At 43.0% G+C, this 21,877-nt stretch overlaps 1 protein-coding gene across 1 annotated transcript; it reads right to left on the bottom strand.

The window, feature by feature from the left end:
• Positions 1–1,520: 1,520 nt before the first annotated feature.
• Positions 1,521–16,056, bottom strand: LOC140359549 (nectin-3). The gene is made up of 7 exons (XM_072444524.1): positions 15,963–16,056; positions 7,400–7,741; positions 7,012–7,314; positions 2,888–2,996; positions 2,668–2,825; positions 1,740–1,821; positions 1,521–1,667 (listed from the first exon to the last, which is right to left on the bottom strand). Exons 1-7 carry the CDS (start codon positions 16,012–16,014, stop codon positions 1,553–1,555), a joined length of 1,161 nt encoding a protein of 386 aa, XP_072300625.1. The 5' UTR covers positions 16,015–16,056; the 3' UTR covers positions 1,521–1,552.
• Positions 16,057–21,877: the final 5,821 nt, after the last annotated feature.

The raw sequence follows: 21,877 nt of genomic DNA, 5'->3' as shown, positions 1-21,877 counted from the left end.
CTCAACGTTGAAGGTGCGTTGATCCATATAAAAAAAAAAAGTGTATAAATCTTGAGCTATGGACATGTCATGTTAGTTTTAATTGTTAGTTGTAATATCATAGTCTCCTTTCTGCTGTATACAAAACCTTATACTAGGTTGTGTTTATGTACATTCCAAAATTTGATGTCAATAATTTCAGATGGATCTATAAAACTCTGTGGCCGATTCACTGTTTTTGAAAGAAATCTCTAAACCTATGATTCTCTAAGGTTAAACCTGTGCATTATTTATTAGAGATTGGCCTCACAAACGATTCATCTTATGGCTTAAAATCCTTTCAACATACAACATTCAGATATTGATGATAAACCAGGTCAATAAAACTGCCATCTGACGTTTAAACAGTTCATTCTATCATAGATTTCTTCCTGACACATCTGGACACAGGGATTCTGGAATATTGATCATGTTTCCCCCCTCCCTAGATAAAGGATCATCTGAACAAAAACCTCTGATGCTTATAATTATAATTTCTGCAATTTGTGTTGGGATGGTTTGTGTTTGTTTGGCCACTCTCTTCTGCAAATGGTAAGTTGCTATGTATCGTCATAAAGTAAAGAAATAGTATTAACCACTTTTATTAAGAAAAAGCTCATCTCTACTGTTCTTTCTTTGTAGGAAGACACGACCTGTAGCTGCAGAAATGGTAAACACTGTCTATCAGTTAGATGAGGTAAAACTACTAGATACAAATGTGTTGTAGCAAGTGAATTAAAATACAGTATGTTTTCTTGTATTTTTTCAGCAACAAGACATTTATGAAAACTGTCTGGAAGGACGGCTCAGCCAAAGCCATCACATATACTCCAACTAGACTAACAATTTTCTGGAATACAAGACAGTGCCATTGTACATTCATTTGCTCTCTCTCTCTCTAAATCATAAAACACAGAACATGGCCAGAAAAAAGCAAAAATAAAAATAACATGAATATAATAACATAATACACAAGAATATAATAGACTAAACATCAAAAGAAACACAATCATGAGACATTTAAATTAAAATAAAAAGTCCCCTTTGGTCCCAAGTCTCTCAAATTTCCTTGTGCTGATTTAATTTAAGTAACAGGAAATTACTTTGTAGATTCTGCACCATGTTTCATGTTTCACACTTGACTGTTGAATGTTTTAGCGTTTTGATTTATTGCTTCTGTTTTGTTTTGGCACAGCACCGGGAGTGTGGGTAGTAACGGATGCATTTCAATACTTTAAACACAGTGTAGAAAAAAATAGAATGTTAAATAAAATGACACTGTGGTTGCATTTCATGTAGTACAGTCATGTAATGCTTTGTCAATGTAATAAGTTAAACAAAAGGTAAAAAACTTGAAATAAGTAACAATTAAAAATGTAGCTGCGTTTGAATTTCATGTAAATATTTCTATTGAATAAAGATTAAATGCAACAAACAAACAAACAAACAATATGTTAAATAAACAGAGATAACTCAATATCAGTGCTATATACTATAACTAAAACTAAAACTGTGAACTCCGTATATGAAATACCTAAACAACATCGACTGCCACTGCAGATAACTGTGGCTCCTGTTCTTCTGACCCTTCTGTACGGACAGGCTGTCCTCTTCTGTTGAACCAGGGAATGTTACACTTTTGATCTGACCTAAAAACACATTATCAGTTAATATACAAAAGAAACACTGTATTGAAAATTCATCATAAAAAATGTCTGTACCTATAAAACCAAACTGCAGCAGCAGCAACTACGATGCCCAGAAGTAATAGACTAAATAAGACCCAGGCAGGAACACAGGTTCCTAAGAGGAGAAAAAGTGAGTCAACCAGAGCTGTGGGAGTTTTGTTTTAAGCAAGACTGATAACATGGACACTAGAGAGAACCACTGGAGCTTGTTTTACCGGTCAAAAGGCATGAAACTATTTGAGTTAATGTAAAAGAGGAACATTGCCATGAATTGTATAATGACACTACTGTAAATGCTATCTGGCTCTTCATATGTCAAAACCTCCTGCAGCTATGAGACTATCAAGTGTCTCTTGACATTGGACGAGTGCAGTTTCCCATGATTTTGTGTGGGGCGTGTCCTTCGATGGAAACTATGAGGTTTAGCTATGACCAGCAAAACCAGCGATAAAAAAGCACTGACTTGTTCACCAGGAAAGACCGACGTGACATATTAGGTTAGTCACAAAAAAGACACTTGAGCTTGTCTCAATGATCACTGAAGTAAATTCATATAATTCATATTTCTCATGAGTTATAAAATATATAAAACACTTCCAATGGACAGAAAAAACACAATTTCTGTCAAATATTGTTCACTAAATCTGTCTAAATCTGTTTGTGAGCACTTCTCCACCTCAGCGGTGTGGCTGATCAGACAGCATGAATATTGCACAGGTGTGCCTTAGGCTGGCCACAATAAAAGGATGTTTTTTTCATTTATATATAATAATGGACAAACATCTCTTAAATGTCTCTAGTTTTAGTGTAAATATTGTTTATGGCGGTGTGCTGTAATGTTTTACTTTTTAAAAATAAGATAATAAAATATATGACTCATTATAGATACTAATAGGTGTCTCATTGTACTATTATAATTGAGTTATTGTATCAGTGGCATAAAGTGGGCTCCATAGTTTACCTTCATCAGATAGATGCAGATAGAGGTGGCCTTGAGCCGTCCCATACGTGTTGTTGGCTTTGCACTCAAACAGACCGTTCAGTTGTGGAGAAGGTCTGAGAATGTGCAGCTCTGCACCATTGACCTTCACGCCCGAGTCTGGCCATGGCAGGCTGCTTCTAAACAAGTTGATGTGGTCGATAGAATAAGATTGAAATGATGATGTTCATATATATTATACCTGCTCCAGGTGACGCTGGCCTTAGGGTTGGCTTCAGACACACATTCAAATGAGGGTTTGGAAGTTCCTTTCCTTGGTAGTTCCTTTATTCTGACTTCACTCGGTGGGACTAAGAGGAAAAGGAAACTTGAGTAAGTATCATAGCTAGGAGAGGGACATCCCAGCACAAACAATGAGTTCATTTTGTGACTACAGTAGAATGCATGAATGAATGAATCACGGTAATTCAGGTTCAAAGGTAATGTATGGTATGTTGAGAATGTGTGTGGTGTGATACTGAACTACTGAACTACTGATACTTACTGTATTGCAACACATTCTTGTATCAAAATCAAAAAGGGGCATTTTAGCCACTTCAAGCCCTGCATTTAAACCACAAAAATAACTATAATGAATTTCATCTAACTTCCTCATCATGAATTAAATATGATATAATGCTGAGAAAGTGTTTATTTCTTGTATTCAATCTTATCTTCAATCTAGTTTTAAATGTAACACATCTGAATCAGACCCAAGTTTGAATTTGAGCCAAACAAATGCTGGATTATTAACACAACCTGCCCCACAATGCACGAAGAATGTGTTTTACATGAACCATGTAACCCAGCTCCTCCTTGAACCGACACCTTAACGTGGTGGAGGGGTTTGAGTGCCCGAATGATCCCGGGAGCTATGTTGTCGGGGGCTTCATGCCCCTGGTAGGGTCTCCCAAGGCAAACAGGTCCTAGGTGACGGGTCAGACAAAGATCGGTTCAGAAGCCTCTTATGACGACGACACAATCAAGGCAGTTCACGTCGCCCGGATCGGCGTCACCGGGGCCCCATCCTGGAGCCAGGCCTGGGATGGGTGCTCCATGGCGAGCGCCTGGTGGCCGGGTCTTACCCCACGGGGCCCGGCCGGGCACAGCCCGAAAGAGCGACGTGGGGCCGCCCTCCCGTGGGCCCACCACCCGCAGGAGGATCCATAAGGGGCCGGTGCAGAGAGATCTGGGCGGCAGTCGACGGCAGGGGCCTCGGCGACCAGATCTCCAGACAAAGAGACTAACTCTGGGGACATGGAATGTCACCTCGCTGGGGGGGGAAGAGCCTGAGCTTGTGCGGGAGGTTGAGCGATACCGACTAGATATAGTCGGCCTCACCTCCACGCACAGTTTGGGCTCTGGAACCCATCTCCTCGAGAGGGGCTGGACGCTCCACTTCTCTGGTGTTGCCCGCGGGGAGAGGCGGCGGGCTGGTGTGGGCTTGCTGATAGCCCCTCAGCTCAGCCGCCACGTGTTGGAGCTTACCCCGGTGAACGAGAGGGTCGCGTCCCTCCGCCTTCGGGTGGGGGACAGGTCTCTCACTGTTGTGGCGGCCTACGGGCCGAACAGCAGTGCAGAGTACCCGGCCTTCTTGGAGTCCTTGGGAGGGGTACTGGACAGTGCACCGACCGGGGACTCCGTTGTTCTACTGGGGGACTTCAACGCCCACGTGGGCAATGACAGTGACACCTGGAGAGGGGTGATCGGGAAGAACGGCTTCCCCGATCTGAACCCGAGCGGTGTTCAGTTATTGGACTTCTGTGCTAGCCACGGATTGTCCATAACGAACACCATGTTCAAGCACAAGGGTGTCCATCAGTGCACATGGCACCAGGACACCCTAGGCCGGAGGTCAATGATCGACTTTGTTGTCGTGTCATCAGACCTCCGGCCGCGTGTCTTGGACACTCGGGTGAAGAGAGGGGCAGAGTTGTCAATCGATCACCACCTGGTGGTGAGTTGGATCCGCTGGCGGAGGAGGAAGCCGGACAGACTTGGCAGACCCAAGCGCATTGTGAGGGTCTGTTGGGAACGTCTAGTGGAGCCCTCTGTCAGTAGGGTATTCAACTCGCACCTCCGGGAGAGCTTCTCCCATGTCCCGGGGGAGGCTGGGGACATTGAGTCCGAGTGGACCATGTTCTCCGCCTCCATTGTTGATGCGGCTGCTCGGAGCTGTGGTCGCAAGGTCTCCGGTGCCTGTCGTGGCGGCAACCCCCGAACCCGGTGGTGGACACCGGAAGTAAGGGATGCCGTCAGACTGAAGAAGGAGGCCTATCAGGCCACTCTGGCTTGTAGGTCTCCGGAGGTCATCGACGGGTATCGGCAGGCCAAGCGAGCCGCGGCTCGTGCTGTCGCAGAGGCAAAAACCCGGGCCTGGGAGGAGTTCGGGGAGGCCATGGAGGAGGACTATCGGTCGGCACCAAAGAAATTCTGGCAAACCGTCCGGCGCCTCAGGAAGGGGAAGCAGTGTCTCACAAACACCGTTTACGGTGCGGGTGGAGGCCTGCTGACCTCGACTGGGGATGTCGTCGGACGGTGGAAGGAATACTTTGAGGATCTCCTTAATCCCTCAGTCACGTCTTCTGAAGAGGAAGTAGAGACCGGGGACTCGGAGGCTGGCTCATCCATCACCCAAGCTGAAGTCACTGAGGTTGTCCGCAAACTCCTCGGTGGCAGGGCTCCGGGGGTGGATGAGATCCGCCCTGAGTACCTAAAGTATCTGGATGTTGTAGGACTGTCTTGGTTGACACGTCTCTGCAACATCGCGTGGCGTTCGGGGACCGTGCCTCTGGACTGGCAGACCGGGGTGGTGGTCCCTCTGTTCAAGAAGGGGGACCGGAGGGTGTGTTCCAACTACAGAGGGATCACACTCCTCAGCCTCCCGGGTAAGGTCTATTCCAAGGTACTGGAGAGGAGAATCCGACCGATAGTCGAACCTCGGATTCAGGAGGAGCAGAGTGGTTTTCGTCCCGGTCGTGGAACACTGGACCAGCTCTATACCCTCCATCGGGTGCTCGAGGGTTCATGGGAGTTTGCCCAACCAGTCCACATGTGCTTTGTGGATCTGGAGAAGGCTTTTGACCGTGTCCCTCGGGGTGTCCTTTGGGGGGTGCTCCGGGAGTACGGGGTCCGGGGCCCTTTGCTCAGGGCTGTCCGGTCCCTGTATGACCGGAGCAGGAGCTGTGTTCGCATTGCCGGCAGTAAGTCAGACCTGTTCCCAGTGCATGTTGGACTCCGCCAGGGCTGCCCTGTGTCACCGGTTCTGTTCATAATTTTTATGGACAGAATTTCTAGGCGCAGTCAGGGGTCGGAGGGGGTCCGGTTTGGGGACCACAGGATCTCATCTCTGCTGTTTGCAGACGATGTTGTCCTGATGGCTCCATCAAACCCGGACCTGCAACATGCACTGGGACGGTTTGCAGCCGAGTGTGAAGCGGCTGGGATGAGAATCAGCACCTCCAAATCCGAGGCCATGGTTCTCGACCGGAAAAAGGTGGCTTGCCCTCTCCAGGTGGGTGGGGTGTCCTTGCCCCAAGTGGAGGAGTTCAAGTATCTCGGGGTCTTGTTCACGAGTGAGGGAAGGATGGAGCGTGAGATCGACAGGCGGATCGGTGCAGCGGCTGCAGTGATGCAGTCGCTGCATCGGACCGTTGTGGTAAAGAGGGAGCTGAGCCGAAAGGCAAAGCTCTCTATTTACCGGTCGGTCTACGTTCCTACCCTCACCTATGGTCATGAGCTTTGGGTAGTGACCGAAAGAACAAGATCGCGGATACAAGCGGTCGAAATGAGTTTCCTCCGCCGGGTGGCTGGGCGCTCCCTTAGAGATAAGGTGAGGAGCTCGGCCACACGGGGGGAGCTCGGAGTAGAGCCGCTGCTCCTCCACGTCGAGAGGAGCCAGCTGAGGTGGCTCGGGCATCTGTTCCGGATGCCTCCTGGGCGCCTCCCTCGGGAGGTGTTTCAGGCATGTCCCACCGGGAAGAGGCCCCGGGGAAGACCCAGGACACGCTGGAGAGACTATGTCTCTCGGCTGGCCTGGGAACGCCTCGGGATCCCCCCGGAGGAGTTAGAGGAAGTGTCTGGGGAGAAGGAAGTCTGGGAGTCCCTGCTCAGACTGCTGCCCCCGCGACCCGGCCCCGGATAAAGCGGCAGAAGATGGATGGATGGATGGATGGATGGATGTAACCCAGAGTGAGACGTTATTGTGTAACAAAGCTCCTCTTTTTCTTCCCTTTCCCTTTTCAAATACTTATTATCATGTATAGACAGAGTGGAAAGGTATTTGACAAATCACTTGTGAACTGCATAGTGTGTGTAAATACCCACAGTGGACCTGGATGGTGAGAGGTAGTGTGGTCCCTTCTGGTAATGCTGGACTCTTGATCACACACGTTACAGAATGATTGTGAAGGTTTCTTGTAGGAGCCCCTAACAATATGCTGACTGTAGTGAAAGTGCCGTCTGCATTTTCAGTGATTTTTTGTGCTATTCTTAACAAGTCAGATAATTCTCCCAAATCCCAGCCTACATTAGAGGAAGGCCAGGAACGTGCAGCTATGCAGGTCGCAAGAACGACCTCCTCGTTCCCCACAATAAGGAACTCGTCCTTCAGGCTGTTTTCTGGAGGCACTGCAAAATCAAAACAGACAAAAGTCAAAATGCTGGTCAAATAACCAAATATATGGACGCACAAAACAGACTATAATGTTAATACCTAGTACATTCAGCGGTATCTCTGTCTTGACGTTACCACTTGGAAACAAAGTGTATATACATGTGTAGGTCCCTTCATCAGATTTAGTCACATTGGACAATTGTAATGATCCATTGCCCTGCAACTTATTTCCAACAAAACTGAATCTCTTATCTTTCCCATTGAAATATTCCGGGCCGTTTTCAATCAAAATGGTGAAGAAGTTGGTGTCGGTGTTGATCAGTCTGGTTCTCCTCTGCCAAGTGATCTGCGTCAGGCTCTCAGTGGATTCAGTCAGGAGGCAGGGTAAAACCGCAGTGTTACCTTGGACCACAGTCACGTTCCCTCCAATCACCCGAACAGCTGAAAGTACATTATCGTTGTTATTATCATTATTAGTAGAAGTAGTGTTGTTATTGTTGTTGTTTTAACTGTATAGGGTTAGTTGTCTAATATTGAACAAACCCCAAGAATACATTATTTTTTAAATGGAAATGCAACTGACCAGCAGAAGAAATAAAGTTATCGAAAATAAAAAGCTCAATTAAAATATGAATGACATAATAAATATCATGGGTTCGATTCCCGGGCCAGACCAACATCACATGATCTCTCTGGGTGGAGTCTGCATGTCAGGTAGAAAATGAATGAATGAATAATAAATATCAATAAAATCAGTGAATACATTTTGTAACACCCCATGCTTGTTTCCATGGATATTTTATCTGTGGAGAGGCGAGCAAGGCTCACAGTAAGAATCCATGTATTGCAAGGTATTAGAAATAAAAAACGCATCTCCATGGAGACAAGTTACAAGTCGGTGTTAAGTCTACGTTTGAACAAAAAAAACACTCTTTGTTTTTTTGTCTCAAGTTGGCTACACGTAAGTCTTGGTCTTATACCGCGGTGAAGTTAGTTTCACGTTGGACGTTGGACATTCGCCTCCGCAAGTAGAGCGGGAGCTTCCTCTGAGTGTGCGCCGCTTTGTAGATTTTTAAAGAATATTTTTAGTCAAAAAATCAAGGATTCTTATCAATAGCTCCTAAGTCAGCTAGCCTAGATAGTAAACGCTAAGTGATTATAATAGTTTGAGTCTCCAGGTATCACGCACACCTTTTACTTTTTCAAATTAACCCTTTATAGATTTTTAAGGAATATTTTTCGTCAAAAATCAAGGATTCTTTTCAATAGCTCCTAAGTTAGCAAACCTAGATACTAAACACTAAGTGATTATAGTAGTTGTGGTCTCCAGGTATCACGCACACCTTTTACTTTTTCAATTTAACCCTTTGTTAATTTTTAAGGAATATTTTTCGTCAAAAAACAAGGATTCTTTTCAATAGCTCCTAAGTTGGCAAACCTAGATAGTAAACGCTAAGTGATTATAGTTGTTGTGGTCTCCAGGTATCACGCACACCTTTTACTTTTTCAATTTAACCCTTTATAGATTTTTAAGGAATATTTTTCGTCAAAAAACAAGGATTCTTTTCAATAGCTCCTAAGTTAGCAAACCTAGATAGTAAAAGCTAAGTGATTATAGTAGTTGTGGTCTCCAGGTATCATGCACACCTTTTACTTTTTCAAATTAACTCTTTGTAGATTTTTAAGGAATATTTTTCGTCAAAAATCAAGGATTCTTTTCAATAGCTCCTAAGTTAGCAAACCTAGATACTAAACGCTAAGTGATTATAGTAGTTGTGGTCTCCAGGTATCACGCACACCTTTTACTTTTTCAATAGCTCCTTACTTTTTCAATTTAACCCTTTATAGATTTTTAAGGAATATTTTTCGTCAAAAAACAAGGATTCTTTTCAATAGCTCCTAAGTTGGCAAACCTAGATAGTAAACGCTAAGTGATTATAGTAGTTGTGGTCTCCAGGTATCACGCACACCTTTTACTTTTTCAAATTAACCCTTTATAGATTTTTAAGGAATATTTTTCGTCAAAAAACAAGGATTCTTTTCAATAGCTCCTCTGTTGGCAAACCTAGATAGTAAACGCTAAGTGATTATAGTAGTTGTGGTATCCAGGTATCACGCACACCTTTTACTTTTTCAAATTAACCCTTTATAGATTTTTAAGGAATATTTTTCTTCAAAAAACAAGGATTCTTTTCAATAGCTCCTAAGTCAGCAAACCTAGAAAGTAAAACCCAAGTGATTATAGTAGTTGTGGTCTCCAGGTATCACGCACAACTTTTACTTTTTCAATTTAACTCTTTGTAGAATTTTAAGGAATATTTTTCGTCAAAAAACAAAAATTCTTTTCAATAGCTCCTAAGTTAGCAAACCTAGATACTAAACGCTAAGTGATTATAGTAGTCTGTCTCCAGGTATCACGCACACCTTTTACTTTTTCAATTTAACCCTTTGTTGATTTTTAAGGAATATTTTTCGTCAAAAAACAAGGATTCTTTTCAATAGCTCCTAAGTCAGCTGACCTAGAAAGTCAAACCCAAGTGATTATAGTAGTTGTGGTCTCCAGGTATCACGCACACCTTTTACTTTTTCAAATTAACCCTTTGTAGATTTTTAAGGAATATTTTTCGTCAAAAAACAAGGATTCTTTTCAATAGCTTCTAAATCAGCTGACCTAGAAAGTCAAACCCAAGTTATTATAATAGTAGGCGAAATAAGAACAAGATAGGGACAAAACAGGAACAAAACGGGACGGCAAAATAGGCACAATACAGGATCAGAACAGAGCAGGAACAAAACAAAAAGAAGCCAAGAAGGAACTAAACAGCAGAGGGGGGCGTGCCCAAGCCGCTGCGGACCACCACAGGAGACTTGCAATATTACCAGTGGAATTACTACGTTCAATCGAAACTGATCAAAATAAATTCTCGGCACATACCGGGCATGGTTGACAGAGTAGCACACGATACTTCCTTAGCTGCTCAATGGGATCGCTCCACACCACAGGCTGCATCCAAACTGAGTGGACCAGCGCATGCAACGTTGGCCAGCTGTTGCCGCACAACAGCGCCTTCGCCGCAATCTGCGGCACGTGGTCATGGACAAGGCGTTAAAAGCCAAACGGGTGTACTTGACCGGTGTATCTGGGGCAAACCGGGATTTAGGAGCGTTGAAACTGAATGACTGAGGAGAATTGGGAGTTCATTACCTGCTAGGTGATTTGCCAGAGCCCCGGACCGCATTATGGGTGCCTGTGGCACTGCAGCGGCACTACCGGAAGAATTTAATTCATGAATTTGTGAAATGAATCGAAGCCGTGGGATTGTCATTACCTGGAATGGAGGACGGAGTGGCCAACAACCAAGGCCCGGAAGAGCGTGTGGGTGAAACGAGAGGCGGATGAGGAGGGCGCGCTTAAAGTGTCTGCCAGCTGAGCGCCACGGAGCGGCAGGTAAGTGTACCCTCAGCACAGGCCTCTACAGCCCATATTGCCACATTCCACCCCCCCCGAAATGCATCGTCGCCCCGACGATGAAACACAACTTAACACCAAGGCCTAAAAACTACTTGTGTCAGCCTGGAGGATGACACAGGAGCACCTTGGCCGGATGGTTGTTCAACTAGGGACCTTGGAATACGGTGGGGATTTAGGTATTGGCCAGCGGTCGTGCGAGTGGACCGGCGTACAGATGCCTCGCTGAAGCCAGGATTGGCCACAGCGTCAATTACTGGCGGAGCCTGGTCAGTGACCACGGTGGGGAGAGCAACTAATGGTTCTTGAGCACTCGGCACGTGTAATGGGACGTGGGAGGAGTTTTGGGGCACAACTGTTGGCTGCCGCACCGGCGGCTGTAAAAACAAATCATCCTCAAATGACTGTTCATCTTCTACGATTGGTGCTACAGGTGCATCCGGAGGATTCACACCAGGGACAGTGGCAGGTCACTGCAAAGCAGGGCCTTCAACGGGGATCGGTGGACCCTTTTTACCTTGGTTTGTTGATCCACAGGAGCCACCGTGTACACCACACCATCTTCCCTTGGGGCTTGCAGGACAACATAGGTTGAGGACCCCACAGGTCTTGGGTCTTCCGACAACCCCTAGCACTGTAATCGCGAAGTAGCACCAGCTGGCCTTCCTTAAATGGCACATCTATGACCCGTTGGTCATGATTTGCCTTTCTGCGTGAGGACGCCAGACGCAATCTTTCTCTTGCCCCGTTGAAAGCCACCTGAAGACGCGTCTGGTGCTCTTTTCACCCACTGTTACGAACCTAGGGATTCTGTAGGGGTGTCAGCTCCCTGGGCAGTGGGAGTCAGCACCCTCTCCTCGTTGCCAGGTGATTCTCTCCACTGCAGGTCCCTCCTAACACACCTTAGGATCATTTGGCTTGAGTGGAGCCAGCCTGGATATAAGGGAGGCTGGTGGGAGCAGTCTCTCTCTCTCTCGCCACGCCCCAAGACTGGTTGCTGTACTGTGTGGCAGCACAGTTTAATTCTGTTTATTTTTGCACATTTTCATGGCAACGATACATATCACACTACACTTATTTAGTTGCCATCTACACAGATACATTAGTTTCTTTTGCAGGGCCTGATTATTTATAATAAAAATATACTATTAATTATTGTGAGTGCTGTGTGGACTCCCCTCTTTGTTTGGCTGCCGTTGAGCCGGGTGGTCATAACAGCTCCGCCCCGGAGCTGATGGTCCGGGGCGGAGAAATGAAGAGGAACGGATGCAGGGCATTGTCCAGCTGTGGAAGAGGGAGCATGCAGCTGTGCAGGGGGAGGGGCGGGTGACCAATCAAATCTCAAGAAGTGAGCATTTAAATCATTCACCCACTATAGATCCCCCTCTGTCTGGGCAGGGGAGATTTTGAAGCCCAAGATGGTTTTCAGGCTTCTCCACACTCCCTGAATGTTCTTCTGCTGCAGCTGCTCCTCCATCCTCCTCTTGTAGCCGGCCTCAGCCTGCCTGCTCTTCCTCCTCAGCTTTTTCTGCACAGTCCTCAGCTCCTCCTTGTTCCCTGACCTGAAGGCTCTCTTCTTCTCCTTCAGCAGAGCCTTCAGTTCACGGGTAATCCATGGCTTGTTGTTTGGAAAACACCGCACCGTCAGGGAGGGAACAATGTTCTCAAAACAGAAGTTGATGTAGTCCGTGATGCACTCTCTGATGGTGTTGATGTCCTCCCCATGGCCGTAAAGCTCAGTCCAGACAGTCCCTCAGAGCCTCCTCGCTCTCAGCAGACCACATCCTCACCACACCGGACACCACAGGCTGCCTGCGCATGATGGGTTCATACACAGGCCTCAGATGTACAAGGTTGTGGTCCGAGCTGCCCAGGGGAGGGAGGGGGGAAGAAGAATAAGCCTCTTTGGTGTTGGCAAAAAACAAGTCCAATGTTCTATTGTTTCTGGTGGGGCAGGTGACATACTGGGTGTATGTTGGTAGAACAGAAGAGGGAGAAGCGTGGTTAAAGTCACCAGAGATGAGGAAGAGAGCCTGTGGATGCTGTGATTGCAGCCTACAAGTGCAGGAGAGCAGTGCTTCACAAGCATATTCAGCATTGGCAGACGGGGCCACATAGACTACAATCAAAATCACATGCGAGAACTCCCGGGGCAGATAATATGGCCTCATGCCAATAGCCAATAGTTCAATATCCGAGACTTTGTAATCTCATACAGCTTACACAACTGCTGGATGAGAGGGCTCTCAAAGTTTCGTCCCTGGTCCGAGTGTATGCGTGCCGGAACACCAAACTTTGCAAACCACTCTGTGACCAGGACTTGCGCCACAGTGGAAGCGTGCTTGTTGCGGGTTGGAACTACAAGTGTGTATTTGCTAAAAACGTCAGTCATGACCAGCACGTTTTCCAGACCAGTGGAGGTCTGCTCTAACAGGGTAAAGTCGATAGCAAGGATCTCGTTTGGCTGTGAAGCCAGTAAGTGGCCCATAAAGGCGTGAGGAACCGATTGGTTGTCCTTTGCATGCTGACATCTCTCGCAAGCCTGGCACCATTGGGCTACCTCCCGTGACATACCTGGCCAATAGCACCGGGAACACAGCAAGGCCAGAGTCCTCTCTATTCCTTGGTGTCCATGCTCCTGATGGACCTGGGTGAGGACATTCTGGACCAAGGCTTTAGGCAGAAGGAGTTGATACACAGCCCCACCACCGTCAGGACGAAACACCTTCCGATACAGCAGCCCCTCTAACTCTACCAGGCGGTCCCACTGGGCCAGCACTAAGAGGGCAGTCGAAGAGAGGGCTCGTCGCTCTTCACGAGTGGGCTGTCGATTTTGTTGCCAAAAGGTCAAGATCTCCTGTATGGCGGGGTCAGACTGCTGAAGCTCGCGGAGGTCAGCAGGGGCAACTTGCGGTAGAAAAGTCACAAGGGACTGTGTTGCCTGTGTAACCATTCCTTTAGGGCTTGTTTTAACTGCCCAGGCAGACATGTGCCCCAAGTTCCCGGTGCCACTTCCTGTAAGGAAGTGCCAGGCTGGCGAGACAAAGTGTCAGCATTTTGGTTACACTTACCTGAACGATATTTTAATTCAAAATCAAAAGAGGCCAACTGGGCGGCCCAGCGCTGCTCAACAGCTCCCAGTGTGTCTGAGGAGGGATGACTCAGGGGATTGTTGTCCATATAGATCACGCATTTGTGTCCTAGCAGTTACTCCCTGAATTTCTCAGTCAGGGCCCACTTAAGGGCCAACAACTCTAGCTTCATGGAGCTGTAGTTGGACATGTTGCGCTCAGTCGGGCGCAGGCCTCGACTGGCGTACGCAAGAGGTCGCACCTTCCCTTCCTGGTCCTGGGAGAGCACTGCCCCCAATCCAGCATGACTTGCACCAACCTCCAGAATGAATGGGAGGGAGAAGTCAGCGTAGGCAAAGTACCGGGGCCGTGGTGAGCTTGGCTTTTAAGGCCTCAAAGCTCTGCTGACATTCTGTGGTCCAGGGTCCAGTAGCACAGGCCGTTTCCTTGACCGTTTACCAGTCAGTTCAGCAACTCTACGGTGTTTGCTAACTGCTAAAATAATCCTTGATTTTTGGCGGAAAACATTCCTTAAAATTCAAAAAGGGTTCAATTGAAAAAGTAAAAGGTGTGCGTGATACCTGGAGACCACAACTACTATAATCACTTGGGTTTGATTTTCTAGGTCAGCTGACTTAGGAGCTATTGAAGAGAATCCTTGATTTTTGACAAAAAATATTCCTTAAAAATCAACAAAGGATCAATTTGAAAAAGTAAAAGGTGTGCGTGATACCTGGAGACCACAACTACTATAATCACTTGGGTTTGACTTTCTAGGTCAGCTGACTTAGGAGCTATTGAAAAGAATCCTTGTTTTTTGACGAAAAATATTCCTTAAAAATCTACAAAGGGTTAATTTGAAAAAGTAAAAGGTGTGTGTGATACCTGGAGACCACAACTACTATAATCACTTAACTTTTACTATCTAGGTTTGCTAACTTAGGAGCTATTGAAAAGAATCCTTGTTTTTTGACGAAAAATATTCCTTAAAAATCTACAAAGGGTTAATTTGAAAAAGTAAAAGGTGTGCGTGATACCTGGAGACCACAACTACTATAATCACTTAGCTTTTACTATCTAGGTTTGCTAACTTAGGAGCTATTGAAAAGAATCCTTGTTTTTTGACGAAAAATATTCCTTAAAAATCTATAAAGGGTTAAATTGAAAAAGTAAAAGGTGTGTGTGATACCTGGAGACCACAACTACTATAATCACTTGGGTTTGACTTTCTAGGTCAGCTGACTTAGGAGCTATTGAAGAGAATCCTTGATTTTTGACAAAAAATATTCCTTAAAAATCAACAAAGGATCAATTTGAAAAAGTAAAAGGTGTGCGTGATACCTGGACACTCAATTTACTATAATAACTTGGGGTTGACTTTCTAGGTTACCCGATTTAGGAGCTATTGAAAAGAATCCTTGATTTTTGACGAAAAATATTCCTTTAAAATCTACAAAGGGTTAATTTGAAAAAGTAAAAGGTGTGCGTGATACCTGGAGAGCACAACTACTATAATCACTTAGCATTTACGATCTAGGTTTGCTAACTTAGGAGCTATTGAAAAGAATCCTTGTTTTTTGACTAAAAATATTCTTTAAAAATCTACAAAGGGTTAATTTTTTAGCCCAAAAGGACTATGACATCTAGGATTAGCAACTTGGATTCATGCTCAATGTTGTTGTTTTTTTTGTTTTTTTTATAAATATGTTTATATTTTTTAAGATAACAAACGGTACTTTAGAGACGGTCCCTAACTGGCGTACCAAGCGGCACTTCAGCGCGCAGCTCCCTGTGTCGAGCTACTGCAGGCGGGGCACACTCAGAGGAAGCTCCCGCTCTAGTTGCGGAGGCGAATGTCCAACGTCCAACGTGAAACTAACTTCACCGCGGTTTGTCTTATTTAATCGTCTACATAACTCAACAGAACTATTTTACAGAAACTGTAATATAAACATTGATCAGTGACAATGACATAACACTATTGACACTTGAACGGATCTTGTCCCGGATCTTGTAAAGTAGAATACGTTAGACGTTACTACGTAAGAAGTAACGTGTGGCTAAAGCTCGCGCTCACGCGCTCCAACCACAGGGGCACGTGAGCGATGGTTCGTGTTCCTACCTTGAATCGCGGTGTTCTGTAGAATGAATATCGTCACCATTAAACTGTACATGTTCTTGTAGTAGACAATTCTGAAGACGTATCATAGCCAGTGTTCGGCTAATGACTGTTAGAATGACTGAAGAATGAATCATCAAAAAAAAAAAAAAAAAAGCTTCATCCTGAGCTGTTATTAGTGCGGCCTCTCCTGGTCTGGAGTTTGGAGTGTATACACTGTAATACTGTCTGAGTTTGGTCACCTAATAGTTTTGGTACATTTCTTGCCCTCTAATGTTCTTCCACATTTCCTCTCAGACATGTGGCTTTTCGATTCCTGACCTTCACTCTGGCTCTGCCCTGTGGTCAACACCCAGACCCCTATGAAGACCACCGTCCAAAGCAGCATGTGAGGTGGTGTCTGCTGTGTAGAGGGCATACTAGACCTGTGTAAGTTTACTCTTAGATCAATCAATGGAACCTCATATAATGTGTACCTCTTAATGTTGTAAAGTTGTCCCCTCATCGTTATATGTGCAAAGTTGATTCATACATGCTTGAATAATCCTTTATTTCCATGAATTTGAGTGCTCAGAAAATGTGTTTTCACCTATCACCAATCCCAGCCCACTGCTTTGTACTTATCTTATTATTGTAAATGAAAATTTAAAGAATTCAATCTGACTTTGAGTCACACATACAGGGTTCAACCATTAAAAACAAGTCAATGGACTCTTTATATTGTAAAGCCATTCTAGATATTAATACTTATGACATTATATATTACAATGAACAAAATGTAAAATAATGATCTATGTATATTATAATTGAATACAAAATGCTTAAACAAAAAGCTGGATGTCTTTTATTGTGTTTCCTGTTGAGAAATATAAACAACACAAGTCAAGTCATTTCTTCTCAAGTAATATTCTGTTCCTCTGACCTCTTCTCTTGACTGCACTACTGTGTGAAATACCTCATCGGTCTGACTCTGTGGTGTGCATTTATTTGATCTGCAAACATAAGTAATGACCACAGTCCTTATTTGACTATTTATAATAATTCAACATCTGGATTTTGTTTTGTGCATTAAATAGATGACAATAGTCTATAATCTGACCAACAACTTGCTGCAAAAACACCCTTGTCTTTCATATAAGAATAATACATGTACTCTTTATACTCACCTACAGGGACAAACAGCTAAAGTGAAAAGCAGCAGCAGTGCGCCCGCAGTTGACAGAATATATATGAAGTGTACTTGCAATGTAAACATGCTGCCGTCTGCAGAGAAGACAAAAGATTGAATATATTAGCTGAAATGTGCAAACACCAACATACATGTCTTTTATGCTTTACCTACCTTTAATATTTTCATTCAGTGTTAAAGTCCAATTGCAAATGTGTTCACCGTGTTTGTGATTTAAATCACATCTATAGATTCCAGTGTCACTTTCTTGAAAGTCCAAAATACTTAAACTTGGTGGAACTTTTGGCTGAATTTGAAATTTGTCACTAAAATTTGAAAATGTTTTGTTTTTAGAAAAAGCATAAAAATATCTTTCGCTGATCCAGTTGACTTGAGTCATTTGTGTTATTTTATAACACAAATGACACAAATGATGTTAACTGAATCTGAAAAGGAAATAATTTACAAATGTATTGTAGTAAAAGACAATGTAACCGTAGTCCTACCTGCAAAAATGAGCCTGCAGAACAGAAAGAGTGGCAGGAGAGATACCACAGAGACCATCGCACCAGCTTTATGTCTGAACATGTGGTAAGTGAAGTGTCTAATGTTCCTCTGTCATACAGGAAAAGGTCTAGTACAGGTCCACAGCAGCCGACATTATTACTGAAAAAACACCAATCATGCTCCTCAGCTTTACACATTTCCTACTGTCAGACGTAAAAGAGTCTCACAGTGAGAATATAAATTACATGAAAATGTAAATATTGTTGCTTCATCTTGACATCGGTGAATGTTTTCCACGATGAGGTTTTGTGTGCATGAAGTCAGTGTGGGTGTCATTTGTCTGTCACATTTTGTGTACACAGCTTCTTAGAAGTGTACTTGCTTTAACTCTTCCTCGTTGTGTGTTTTGGACCATTTTTCATCTTTGTTCCCAGTGCCAGGTTTTTTTTGTTTTTTTTTGTTTACTGAACACCAGGTGACAGGGGCTATACAATATTCACAATAATTACAAAAGTATTTTTTTTTTTTTGTAGGAGAGACAGAGAGAAGGAAAAGTGAATATAAAGCAATTCTGCAGCTCAGGATATCTCTAGCTTTTGGTGACTATTCCAAAACATCTGAACCAGCGTGCATGAATGTAAGTGTGGCTCCCATAATGCATTGTGACCATGTGCTTGTGTCTGTGAAACCCATTTTGTATTTTTTATGTTGATTTATGTGGGTTTTGTGGATGACTCTAGATTGAAACAGTTGAAAGTTGGTGCATCAATGTCATGCTCCATTTGTCCTGTGGTGTGTATTTTGTATTGTCAGTATTGAGTAGTTTGTATATTATATTTTTTTCATGTCGTATTTTGGAGAAGTTAGGGTGTATTTAGTGGGTTATTGAGAATGTGAAGGGCCAGTGCCAGGTTAACGGATGAGTTCCTGGCTAATGGCAGTGTGCAGACACCGTTTGCCATATTCAGCAGAGAGACTGTGATGGGCCGAGACTGCAACGCTGCATCTGTTTAGCACGCCACATTATCTTTTATTATGCAAAAGCCTTAATAACAACCATGATATAATTATATAATGTAAATGTGTCCCCTACAGGAACATTATTATATGCACAATTAAGATTTGATCTGACTTTGGTCAAATATTAAACACTTGGACATAACTGTTCAAGTTCATACACTGAGTAATTTAATATGTTACAGAAAAAGAACGAAACAAATACATAATCATTATAAAAAATTACTTAAAAAAGAAAATATTGCAGATAATCCTTTCAGTCATATACACAGTTAGTTTGTAGGCTATTTATCTGTTCATGTTCCTATTGCCTTTTTGGTAATATGATTATGTTTTGCAAATATTTAGGAATACAAGGAAAATAGGTTTGTTAGTTATTTTTCTCATAGGTTACGATGCCAGAAGTGAGATTTGTGATCCAGATGCAGGCCCAGACCCTTTTGCTCACAGTTTATTTAGGATTTGGGGTATTGTATTATTCTGAATACCAAAGCTAATGTCAATAAAGCAGCGATGTTGCAATATAAAATGTTATTGTTATAATTGTTGTGAGAAGAAATATTTCAAATTTACGATTTACGATCACGATCAAACAGTGAAATCAGTCATGTTCTTTATCATTTTCTTTATTATGTGACCAACTTTATGGACTATAACTTTCTAAATCACAGATTACATTAACATCCACATCCAATATAAATCTTTACATTTAGTTTTTTGTGAGTTTATTGGAGCTTGAACTGAAAGGCTCCTAAATTTTGCTTCTAAAATTCTTGCGTCTCATCCATTTACCACATAATCCATAATCTTGACATGGACATAATTTCCCTTCTCAAAGGTCAAATCTGAAAAATCCTGAAGACGTTTATTGGTAACACGGGTAACACTTTCATCTGGTTGCATCATACAATTTCAATATCCTAGTTATAATGTTATATTTATAATTCATATAAAGCACCTCCAACTTTCAGGTGCCAGTCATTGGGGCGGGGCTCGCTTTAGTCTGCTGCCACTTCTCGTTCATGCTGTAGGTTAAGGGTATTTTTATAGAAACAAACGGGCAGCACTTGATGTATTGTTCCATACACAATAGTGGAATGGCGGATATTTTTACTCAACGTCTCCATTCAGCCAAAGCAGGGTTCGAGAGCGCCTGTTTTTGTTAAAGCTGATGTTTCAATGCTTCTAGATGTGAAATAAGTACGACTTCAATGTTTGACTTCTAACTGCGCAGTTAAACCTTCTTGCTGTTGACTTTAGCAGAAATCATGTTTGTCTTTTTTTTTATCTTGATAGAAAGTTCTATAGACAATTAGCTGGGATTAAAATTGCAATGGGTTAAAAAGAAATCTGTCTAAATCTGTTTGTGAGCACTTCTCCACCTCAGCGGTGTGGCTGATCAGACAGCATGAATATTGCACAGGTGTGCCTTAGGCTGGCCACAATAAAAGGATGTTTTTTTCATTTATATATAATAATGGACAAACATCTCTTAAATGTCTCTAGTTTTAGTGTAAATATTGTTTATGGCGGTGTGCTGTAATGTTTTACTTTTTAAAAATAAGATAATAAAATATATGACTCATTATAGATACTAATAGGTGTCTCATTGTACTATTATAACTGAGTTATTGTATCAGTGGCATAAAGTGGGCTCCATAGTTTACCTTCATCAGATAGATGCAGATAGAGGTGGCCTTGAGCCGTCCCATACGTGTTGTTGGCTTTGCACTCAAACAGACCGTTCAGTTGTGGAGAAGGTCTGAGAATGTGCAGCTCTGCACCATTGACCTTCACGCCCGAGTCTGGCCATGGCAGGCTGCTTCTAAACAAGTTGATGTGGTCGATAGAATAAGATTGAAATGATGATGTTCATATATATTATACCTGCTCCAGGTGACGCTGGCCTTAGGGTTGGCTTCAGACACACATTCAAATGAGATTTTGGATAGAATAAATGAAAAAGCCATTATAAATGAAAAAGTAAAGAAATCAATCTGGCTTTGAGTCACACATTCAGGGTTCAACCATAAAAACAACAGGAAGTCAATGGACTCTTTATATTGTAAAGCCATTCTAGATATTAATACTGCACTTATGACATTACATATTACAATGAACAAAATGTAAAATAATGATCTACGTATATCATAATTGAATACAAAATACTCAAACAAAAAAGCAGGATATCTTCTTTTATGAACGTGTTTTTATCAAATAGCTTCCTGTTGTGAAATATGCACAAAACAAATATGTAACAAACAAGAACAGTATTCTTTATGTACTTGAGGAATCTCAGAGTAATTGTGTCAAACTACAAGGCCAAATAATACACACGACTGCTGGCACTGCACGGTGTAGGCTACAGAACACTCTCTTTCTCATCTTCTCTGTGCATACAGGGAGTTCAACCGCTCTACATACTGATCAACATCGCCATCCTGTGGTCCACCCTAGAGGAGCAGAAAGACAGATGATGACATAAATACAAGTCATTTCTTCTCAAGTAATATTCTGTTCCTCTGACCTCTTCTCTTGACTGCACTACTGTGTGAAATACCTCATCGGTCTGACTCTGTGGCGTGCATTTATTTGATCTGCAAATATAAACATAAGTAATGACCATAGTCCTTATTTTATTATTTGTAGTAATTCAACATCTGGATTTTGTTTTGTACATAGACATACAAATAGATGACAATAGTCTATAATCTGACCAACAACTTGCTGCAAAAACACCCTTGTCTTTCATATAAGAATAATACATGTACTCTTTATACTCACCTACAGGGACAAACAGCTAAAGTGAAAAGCAGCAGCAGTGCGCCCGCAGTTGACAGAATATATATGAAGTGTACTTGCAATGTAAACATGCTGCCGTCTGCAGAGAAGACAAAATATTGAATATATTAGCTGAAATGTGCAAACACCAACATACATGTCTTTTATGCTTTACCTACCTTTAATATTTTCATTCAGTGTTAAAGTCCAATTGCAAATGTGTTCACCGTGTTTGTGATTTAAATCACATCTATAGATTCCAGTGTCACTTTCTTGAAAGTCCAAAATACTTAAACTTGGTGGAACTTTTGGCTGAATTTGAAATTTGTCACTAAAATTTGAAAATGTTTTGTTTTTAGAAAAAGCATAAAAATATCTTTCGCTGATCCAGTTGACTTGAGTCATTTGTGTTATTTTAGATGTATTGCATGTGAGATTGACCCGG

Source organism: Eucyclogobius newberryi, unplaced genomic scaffold (genome assembly GCF_026437365.1).
Source record: "Eucyclogobius newberryi isolate DKJ021-1_F unplaced genomic scaffold, fEucNew1.0.hap1 SCAF_14, whole genome shotgun sequence".
NCBI classification, from domain to species: Eukaryota; Metazoa; Chordata; class Actinopteri; order Gobiiformes; family Gobiidae; genus Eucyclogobius; species Eucyclogobius newberryi.
The sequence above is the reverse complement of the archived record's forward strand: the minus strand, read 5'-3'. Positions and strand labels throughout refer to the sequence as shown.

Coding starts and splice junctions, on each gene's coding strand:
- LOC140359549 (XM_072444524.1), bottom strand. CDS start 16,014: ATGTACAGTTTAATGGTGACGATATTCATTCTACAGAACACCGCGATT. Junction 7,315..7,399: donor GATACCGCTGAATGTACTAG/GTATTAACATTA, acceptor TTGATTTTGCAG/TGCCTCCAGAAAACAGCCTG. Junction 2,997..7,011: donor TCTCACCATCCAGGTCCACT/GTGGGTATTTAC, acceptor TTTTCCTCTTAG/TCCCACCGAGTGAAGTCAGA.